Source organism: Coenobita brevimanus, chromosome 115, assembly GCF_032717465.1.
Source record: "Coenobita brevimanus isolate Jiangsu-jjx chromosome 115, ASM3271746v2, whole genome shotgun sequence".
Classification (NCBI taxonomy): Eukaryota; Metazoa; Arthropoda; class Malacostraca; order Decapoda; family Coenobitidae; genus Coenobita; species Coenobita brevimanus.
Genome location: NC_137068.1, coordinates 5,617,501 through 5,627,500, shown reverse-complemented (window position 1 = coordinate 5,627,500; position 10,000 = coordinate 5,617,501). Strand labels below are relative to the sequence as shown.

At 42.6% G+C, this 10,000-nt stretch overlaps 1 protein-coding gene across 1 annotated transcript in view; it reads right to left on the bottom strand.

The window, feature by feature from the left end:
- Window positions 1-3,483: 3,483 nt before the first annotated feature.
- Window positions 3,484-10,000, bottom strand: part of LOC145418624 (uncharacterized) — a 26,487-nt gene continuing 19,970 nt past the window's right edge. Inside the window, exons 4-7 of the mRNA XM_080286989.1 lie at window positions 8,098-8,932; window positions 6,821-6,988; window positions 5,219-5,337; window positions 3,484-3,577 (exon numbers count right to left, since the gene is read on the bottom strand). Of these exons, the coding sequence (XP_080143115.1) occupies window positions 3,533-3,577; window positions 5,219-5,337; window positions 6,821-6,988; window positions 8,098-8,932 (1,167 nt within the window). The 3' untranslated portion in view covers window positions 3,484-3,532. The remainder of the gene's footprint in view (window positions 3,578-5,218; window positions 5,338-6,820; window positions 6,989-8,097; window positions 8,933-10,000) is intronic.

Sequence of the window (10,000 nt, the reverse complement as noted above, 5' to 3'; positions counted from 1 at the left end):
CCCCCACTGCCACACCCACGCCCACACCAGCAGACTGAGTTTCTTGTGGAGCGATGTTTGGGGACCTGCTTATATTGTTTTTATTTTCATTTTTTCTTTATTTTTCCTCCTTTCCTTTTCTTTCTTTCAATATATCTTTCCTTTTCTTTCCTTCTGTCTTTCCTTTTCTTTCGTTCCTTCCTTTCTTCATTCTTTTCCTCCTTCCTTCCTTCCCTCCTTCTTTCCTTCCTTCCTTCCCTCCCTCCTTCCTTCCTTCCTTCCTTCCCTTCTTCCTTCCTTCCTTCCCTTCCTCCTTCCTTCCTTCCTTCCCTCCCTCCTTCCCTCCCTCCTTCCTTCCTTCCTTCCCTCCTTCTTTCCCTCCTTCCTTCTATCCTTTCTTCCTTTTTTCTTACTTCTTTCTTTCCCTCTTTCTGTCAGTCTTTCCTTTTTCTTTCTTTCTGTCTGTCTGTCTGTCCTTTCATTCTATATCCGTCTGTCTTTCTTTCCATTTTCTGTCTGTCTGTCTGTCTTTTCATTCTATATCAGTCTGTCTTTCCTGTTTCTATCTGTCATTCTTTCTTTCATTCTCGATCTGTCTGTCTTTCCTTTTTCTGTCTATCTGTCCATTCATTCTCGATCTGTCTGTCTCTCTTTCCTGTTTCTATCTATCTGTCTGTCCTTCTGTCATTCTGGATCTTTCTGTCTGTCTCCCTTTTCGATCTATCTATCTGTCTGTCCTTTCAATCTCTGTCCGTCTCTCTTTCCATTTTCTATCTATTTGTCCTTCTTTCATTCTTTCTGTCTATGTCTGTTCCTTCATTCTCAATCTGTCTTTCTCTCTCCTGTTTCTATCTATCTGTCCTTTCATTCTGTCTGTCTATCTGTCTGTCCTTTCATTCTCGATCTGTCTGTCTCTCTCTTTCCTGTTTATCTATCTATCAGTCCTTCCATTTTCTGTCTCTCTCTTTCCTGTTTCTATCTGTCTGTCGTTCCTCTTTCTATCTGCCTTTTCCTTCTATGTCTGTCTTTCCCTTTTCTTTCTATCTGTCCTTCCTTTTTCTGTCTGTCTGTCTGTCATTCAATATATCTATTTCCTTTTTTCTGTCTTTATCTCTGTGTTTACTTTCCTTCCTTCCTTCTTTCTTTCTTTCTTTCCTGTCTCCATTTTCTTACTATCTTTCATTCTTTGTATCTTTTTTCTTTCTCTTTTGTCTCGTTCATTCTGTCCATCTTTCTTTGTCTGTCTGTCTGTCTGTCTTTTTATCACTTTCTTTGTCTGTCTGTCTGTCTTTCTTTCCCTCCTTTCTTTCTTTTTCTTTCATTCCTTCTTTTCCCTTTTCTTGTTCTGTCTTTCCTTCCTTCCTTCCATCTTTCTTTCCATCATTTCCTTTCCTTTTCTCTCCCCATCTATCTATCTTTCTTTCTTTCTCTTTCTCTCTTCCTTTCTTCTTTCTGTCTTCCTTTCCTTGTCTGTCTGTCATTCTTTCTTTCTCTTTCCTTTTTTCTTTCCTTCATTCTTTCCTTCCTTCCTTCCTTCTTTCCTTCCTTCCTTCGTTTAATTCCTTCATTCCTTCATTTTTCTTTCCTTCCTTCTTTTTTCCTTTTTTCCCTCCCTCCCTCCCTCCTTCCCTCCCTCCCTCCCTCCCTCCCTCCCTCCCTCCTTCCCTCCCTCCCTCCCTCCCTCCCTCCCTTCTTTCCTTTCTTTAATTCCTTCATTCCTTCCTTCATTCATTTTTTCTTTCCTTCCTTCTTTATTTATTTTTTCCTTCATTATTTTTCTTTCCTTCTTTCTCCTTTTCTTGATTCTTTTTATTTTTCCTTCCTTCATTCTTCCTTCCTTCCTTCCATCATTCATCCTTCCTTCCTTCTTCCTTCCTTCCTTCCTTCCTTCTTTCCTTCTTTCTCTCTCTTTTCATTTTTCCTTCTGTCTTTCCTTCTTTCTTTCTTTCTTCTTTCTCTCTTTCTTTAATTGCTTCATAAAATCGTATTCACTATTTAAACACCTTTTATATCTCTTTTCGCCTCACCTTCCAGTCCATCTCCATTATGTCCTCTTGTAGGTTAACGAAGCTCCCTAACACCTCTTCCTAAGCGATTTAGTTTGCTTATTACATCTTACTCTCCTGTGTGTTACATAAATCCTTCCACCATCGCCCTAACACCTATTCCTGAGCGATTTAGTTTGTTTATTATACCTTACTGTTTTATTCTGTGGTATATAAATCCTTCCAATATCTCCCGAACATTTATTATTAAGTGATTTATTTTGCTTATTACACCTTACTCTCCTCCTCTGTGTTATATATATCCTTCCAATATCGCCCTAGCGTCTGTTCCTAAGCGATTTATTTTGCTTATTACACCTTAATCCTCGCTTCTCTGTTATATAAATCCTTCCACTATCGTCCTAGCTTCTGTTCCTAAGCGATTTAGTTTGGTTATTACACCTACCTCACGTCTGTGTTATATAAATCGTTCCAATATCGCCCTAACATCTATTCCTAAGCTATTTATTTTGCTTATTACACCATACTCTCCTCTTCTGTGTTATATAAATCTTTCCAATATCGCCATACTCTGCATAAATAACGTACAAAAGGTTGTTAACCAGCCATATCCAAAAATAAATCGCTAAGGAACAGGTGTTAGGAAGACAAGCGAGGAGAAGAGGGATCAGATTTTTCACTCCCCCTCCCCCTCTCACAGGATTAATTAAGCTCCGTAACACCTATTCCTAAGCGATTTATTTTGCTTTACTATCGTTTTCCGTGTCATTTAATTCATTCAAGTTCTACCATACGAAGCATTAAAAAAAATATTGACTAGCCGTATCAAAAAATAAATCGCTAAGGAAGAGGTGTTAGGGAGCTTCCTTAACCGACGAGAATACGGAACCTTGTCTTCCCGTATCATAATAATAATAATAATAATAATAATAATAATAAAATAATAATAATAATAATAATAATAATAATAATAATAATAATAAATCACTAAGGAAGAGGTGTTAAGGAGCTTCATTAAAAAAATAAATCGCTAAAGGAGAGGTGTTAGGGAGCTTCCTTAAAAAATAAATCGCTAAGGAAGAGGTGTTAGGGAACTTCATTAAAAAAATAAATCGCTAAAGAAGAGGTGTTAGGGAGCTTCCTTAAAAATTAAGTCGCTAAGAGGTGTTAGGGAGCTTCATTAAAAAAATAAATCGCTAAGGAAGAGGTGTTAGGGAGCTTCGTTAAAAAATAATCGCTAAGGAATAGGTGTTAGGGAGCTTATTTAAAAAAATAATCGCTAAGAAAGAGGTGTTAGGGAGCGTCCTTAAAAATAAATCGGAAAGGAAGAGGTTTTAGAGAACTTCCTTGAAAATGAATCGCTAATGAGGAGGTGTTAGGAAGCTTTCTTTAAAAAACAGATCGCTAAGGAAGAGGTATTAGGGAGCTTCCTTAAAAATGAATCGGAAAGGAAGAGGTGTTAGGGAGCTTTCTTAACCCTCATGCACCCTCCAGACGGTATCCTCAGCATCACCATCCACTCATGGGATAGGGTTTTCTTGAAGACGTTACCAATTGTCTAGGAAGTCGAAGCCTGTCTTGGGTATGTTGCTCTGGAAGAAAGAAAATGGGGGTGAGTGTGTGTGTGTGTGTGTGAGAGAGAGAGAGAGAGAGAGAGAGAGAGAGACAGAGAGAGAGAGAGAGAGAGAGAGAGAGAGAGAGAGAGAGAGAGAGAGAGAGAGAGAGAGAGAGGGTACAGTACAAGATGGTACCTAGAGAGAGAGAGAGAGAATTTAGGGAACACGATGGTACCTAGGAGAGAGAGAGAGAGAGAGAGAGGGAATAAATCGGTAGCCAACAGGAGCTACGAACTCTCCTATGCCAGAATTAATCGCTTGTTAACAGGTGATAGCGAAACCACAGAAATTAATCCCAAGGTGTACTATAACAGAATAAATCGCTTGTTAAAAGGTCCCACGAAGCCACTAAATTAATCCCAAGGTGTACTATACCAGAATAAATTGCTTGTTAAAAGGTCTCAGGAAGCCACTAAATTAATCCCAAGGTGTACTGTACCAGAATAAATCGCTTGTTAAAAGATCCTACGAAGCCACTAAATTAATCCCAAGGTGTACTATACCAGAACAAATCGCTTGTTAAAAGATCCTACGAAGCCACTAAATTAATCCCAAGGTGTACTATACCAGAATATATCGCTTGTTAAAAGATCCCACGAAGCCACTAAATTAATCCCAAGGTGTACTGTACCAGAATAAATCGCTTGTTGAAAGGTCTCAGGAAGCCACTAAATTAATTCCAAGGTGTACTATACCAGAACAAATCGCTTATTGAAAGGTCTTACGAAGCCACTAAATTAATCCCAAGGTGTACTGTACCAGAATAAATCGCTTGTTGAAAGGTCTCAGGAAGCCACTAAATTAATCCCAAGGTGTACTATACCAGAACAAATCGCTTGTTGAAAGGTCTCACGAAGCCACTAAATTAATCCCAAGGTGTACTATACCAGAATATATCGCTTGTTAAAAGATCCCACGAAGCCACTAAATTAATCCCAAGGTGTACTATACCAGAATAAATCGCTTGTTTACAGGCACTACGAACCCTCTCATGCCAGAACAAATGGCAAGTTAACAGGCATTGTGAACCCTCTCATGCCAGAATAAATCGCAAGTTAACAGGCGCTACAAAGCCTCCCATGCCAGAACACGTGACAGAAGGTCCCACTAAGCCACAGTAATTAATCCTAAGGCGTAATATACCGGAATAAATACCAGAATTAATCCTAAGTTGCTGTATACCAGAATAAATCGCAAGTTAACAGGCGTTACGGACCCTCCCATGCCAGAACAAGGGGCAAATTAAGTTGTCGCAGCTCCCACGAAGGCAAAGAAATTAATCCTAAGACGAAATATACCAGAATAAATCGCAAGTTAACAGGCGCTGCTAAACCGTCCGTGGCTCACCTCTCTGGTAGACAGCATGGACACAAAGGTATCGGTGCTGTCGTCCATGTCCACGAATAAATAGGTAGTTATGAGGTGCTACGAACCTAATGCCAGAATGAATTGCAAGTTTAGAAGTGTTACAAGCTCTCGTGTACCAGAATAAATCACTAGTTAATCTGTGCGCGAAACCGTCCGTGCATTAACAACCAGAATAAATTGCTAGACAAGCCCTCCTGTACCAGAATAAATCGCCAGTTAACAGGAGCTACGAAACCGTCCGTGGCTCACCTCTCTGGTAGACAGCACGGACACAAAGGTATCGGTGCTGTCGTCCATGTCCTGCTTCCTGTCAACGCGAAGCAGCGGCTGTTCCTCCCGGGGCGTGTCCAAGGCGTCTGTCGAGGAGTCTGGGGGGAAAAGGGAAAGTTTAGTGGATAATAATATCGAAATTTGACTAGTAACCAAGGAGATTAAGAGTACTCAGGCTCGGTTGAGGAGTCTGGGGGAGGATGGATTTAGTGGACACTTTAAATTTGACTAGTAACCAAGGAGATTCAGAGGACTTAGGTTGTGGAGGAGTTTGGGGGAGGAAGGATTCAGTGGACAATAATCTGTAAATTTGACTAGTAACCAAGGAGATTCAGCACTAAGGTTGTCAAGGAGTCTTTTAGCAGGAGGAAGGATTTAGTGGACAAAAATATGTAAATTTGACTAGTAACCAAGGAGATTCAGGAGTACTTAGGCTGTCTGAGGGGAGGAGGAAGGATTTAGTGGACAATCTGGAAATTTGACTAGTAACCAAGGAGATTCAGAGTACTCAGGCTGTCCGAGGCGTATGTGGAGGAGTTTGGGGGGAGGATGACTCGATTTTAACTTATTTGTAGACAAGGCGCTTTGTTTGCATCTAACAATCTGTAAATATGACTAGTAACCAAGGAGACTCAGCAGTGATGGTGGCCAAGTGTAGTCATGGTGTGCAAATACTCTATATCTGTCTGTGTGTGTCTTTATAGATAGATATAGGTAGATGGATAGATAGATTGCTGAATATATGCGTACATGCCTAGACTCACAGGAAAGGCTTCGATCACAATAGGTACACTGGATTGAAAAAAAAAAAAAAAGTATGGCGTAGGATGGGTTAGATGAGCTGCTGATATTACCTTTTTTTTTTTTTTTTAATGCTAGGAAGAAGGAACCAAAGGCCAGGAGCCCGCCATAACTGTTCCTTCCAAGAGAAAAACAAAATACAAGAGAGCCACATTCAAGATCCGATTATTTCGAGATGCCTGGACACACTGCGTAATTTATTAACTCAATATACCTACACTGACTGACAATTGTTAAACAGGCGATCTATCTATCTACACACACACACACACACACACACACACACACACACACACAATATAAAAAGTTATATTAATTTAAGGTGCGGCCACACTTCTCCGTAACACGTGATCGACAAGAGGAAACGAATCACCGGGCTGGAGCCACTGCAGCATTCGAGTCTGAACGTTGGACGGCCCCTTGAGCCTTGTTTCCTCTTATTGATCACATGGAGTCAGTGTGGACGCACACTTAGGCAACAGTTATATGGAATTTTGCCCAGACCATCGTTTGTAGCGTCAGAATGTTTTGCTCGGCGTGTGTACCCATACGTTATTATTCAGTGTTTGCATTCAGGGTGGGTTGATATACCAGACACTGATAGATAGATAGATAGATAGGTAGATCCATAAATAGACAGATAGATAGATAGATGGGTAGATAGATAGATAGATAGATAGACGTCTTTGGGGTCACTTGCTATATCAGAACTAATATTAATAACTTGGGAACAAACTTTATCGCACAGTCTGAGCGGCGGGGAAATACAAAACCCTTTACCTGGCTCCGAGATGGCACTCAAGGTGTCGTCCAGGTGGGAGGGTGACGGTGCACAGGTGGAAGAGCTGGTAGGACGCGAAAGTACCGTGCTGACTGTTTTGGTACCATCACTGACCGTGGGTGTTGGTAGGGGTGTTGGCAGGTCAGCTGGTATGCAGGTCACACCATCTGGAATATAAGAAGAGTTGGTAGTGGTGAGAGTAGAGGTGTTGGTAGTGTGTTGGCATGTGTGTTGGTAGGGTGTTGGTAGTGGTGTTGGTAGGGTGTTGGCAGGGTGTTGGTACGGGTGTTGGTAGGTTTGTGGGTAGGGGTGTGGGTAGTGGTGTTGGTAGGGTATGGGTAGTGGTGTTGGTAGGGTGTTGGCAGGGGTGTTGGTAGGTCAGCTGGTATGCAGGTCACACCATCTGGAATATAAGGAGAGTTGGTATAATGTGGTTGGTGTGGATAGGGGTGTTGGTAGTGGTGTTGGCATGTGTGTTGGTAGTGGTGTTGGTTGGTCAGCTGGTATGCATGTCACACCATCTGGAATATAAGAAGAGTTGGTGTATGGTTGGTGTTGGTAGTGGAGTTGGTAGTGGTGTTGGTAGGATATTGGTAGTGGTGTTGGTAGGGTGTTGGTAGGATGCTGGGTGTTGGTAGGTCTGTGAGTAGTGGTGTTGGTAGGGTGTTGGTAGGGATGTTGGTAGAGATGTTGGTAAATCTGTAGGTAGGTCAGTTGGCATGCATTCTCCTGTAACTACCTTCTTCCCATCTTGAATTCTAAGCAAACACTAGATTAACACTATTATGCTAGTCACGAGGAAGTGCTGTGGAAGGAGCAAGAGCCGTAAAATTGTCCTGATCAAGAGACGGCAAGATTTAATGCATACGGATTGATATTGCTGAAAAAATTAAGGCAGTGAGTTTATTCCAAGTCAAAATATTCGCCTAGAAGTCAAATTAACATCTACGTTTGGCCATGTGGAGAGGATGGAGAGTGAGAGACTAACGAGGAGAGTGTATGTGAGTGAGGTGGAGGGGATGAGAGGGAGGGGGAGGCCAAGGATGAGATGGAGGGATGGAGTGGAGAGGTATATGAGGGAGGGGTGTGTGAGCTGGGAACAGAGCAGTGAAATGGTGGGGGACATGGAGGCGATTTGTTTGTGGCCACCCATTACGGGATTAAGGCGTCTGGCAATAGATAGATAGCCTTCACAGTCATCAAGTTTTCTGTTGTTGATCTAAAGGGATAGGGAGAAAACTGACCTTATCTAACAGTCTGATCGGCACAAACTCACCCTCTGATTTTTTGGTCTCCCCGGATGTGCTGGGGGTCAGAAGGCCATCTCTGCTCCGGACGCCTTTTGAGCCCGGCTGTGCGAGGGAGGCTGGTATGGGCTTGGCGGCTGTGTAGGGTTCATCATCATCATCATCAGGCAGAGAACACACGTAGCCAGCCAGTGTGGGATCGGGGGAGAGCCTAGAGAGCGGTGGGATGATGGGTAGGGTCGCTCCACTTGTTTCTGCCTTCCTGTCCTCCTCGATACTTAGTTTGGTCGTGATGGTGTCTGTCTTACCCCGTGTTGGCAGTGGGGTGTTGGCATCGGGTTGTGCTGCCACGTCGCTGTTGTCAGAGTCCCTGGGTAGGTAGAAGAGTGAGGTCTGTCCCTGTGTGGTGGCTCGTAGTGGTAGACAGGTAGCAGTTAGGGAAGTAAGGGCGTTTTTAATCCTGGACAAAATCCCTCCATCGTCACTACCATCCCCCCTACCACGAACCAGGAGGAACTTGGACGATATGGGCGACTTCCTGGTATCGGTGGGGGGGTTGGGGGGTAGTGTGGAGGACCTAGGGGCGGCCACAACTATAGAGGGCGGTTCCGGAGACTCCTCAGGGGGATCATAGTGCCACCGGAAGCGAGGGGGCCGTGGAAGGGAGACGGGGCGTGCTGTGTACACGGCCCTTCCCCCTGGAATAACCCTCCCCTCACCTGATATAGTAGTGGGGGGGTTCTCTGAGGGGGTTGGGGTGCCGGGGTGGGTGGGTGTGGCAGGGGGGGTGTCCAAAGTGAGGTTCATCTGCGAGCGTGTGTGCCAGGAAAAGGGCGCTGAGTGCTCGTCTCGCCAGCTGCATGCCTGAAGGGGGGAAAGGGCTGTGTTAGAGAGAGAGAGAGAGAGAGAGAGAGAGAGAGAGAGAGAGAGAGAGGAGTATTTAATATATATAAAGATGCGGGAATTTAAATGAGAAAAGGACAGAGAATGCAGGAGTGTGTGTGTGTGTGTGTGTGTGTGTGTGTGTGAGAGAGAGAGAGAGAGAGAGAGAGAGAGAGAGAGAGAGAGAGAGAGAATTATAGGGAGGAATACAAGGGAAAGACGGGATTTAATTCAGAGAGAAAAAGGTAGGGGAATTTAATTGAGGAAAAGTGAGAGAGAGAGAGAGAGAGAGAGAGAGAGAGAGAGAGAGAACTTTTATGGCTATAAATTCTAAGGAGTTGCTCTTCATATTTCTAGTATATATATATATATATATATATATATATATATATATATATATATATATATATATATATATATATATATATATATATATATATATATAATGTATAATCAATATTTTTTTTATCCCACCATGAAATATTGCCGTTCATTTTGAACACTTTGTTACTTTTTTTGAACACCATTTAAAACAACATTTTTACCGTTTGAACACCATTTTGAACAATTTTTTAACATTTCTGAACACCATTTTTGAAAACTTTGAACATCATTTTCTTTATATAATATAGATGTAACCCCCAAAATTTCCTGTATATTATTAATTGGAAAAAATAATATAAATTTGAAATAAGAAAATGTGGGCTACCTTTAACTATATGACACTTGATTATTGGGTGGATGAAGGTGTGGTATAGGGTGTGGTGGTGGTGGTGGTGGTGGTGGTGGTGATGATGATGATGATTGATGATGATGATGATGATTAGGAGGAGGAGGACGACGAAGGAAGAGGAGGAGGAGGAAGGAGGAGGAGGAGGAGGAGGAGGAGGAGGAGGAGGAGGAGGAAGAGAAGGAGGTGGAGGATAAAGGTGATGATGATGATGATGATGATGACGATGAGGAGGAGGAGGAGGAGGAGGAGGTGGAAGAAGGAGGAGGAGGAAGAGGAAGAGAAGGAGGAGGAGGATAAAGATGATGATGGTGATGGTA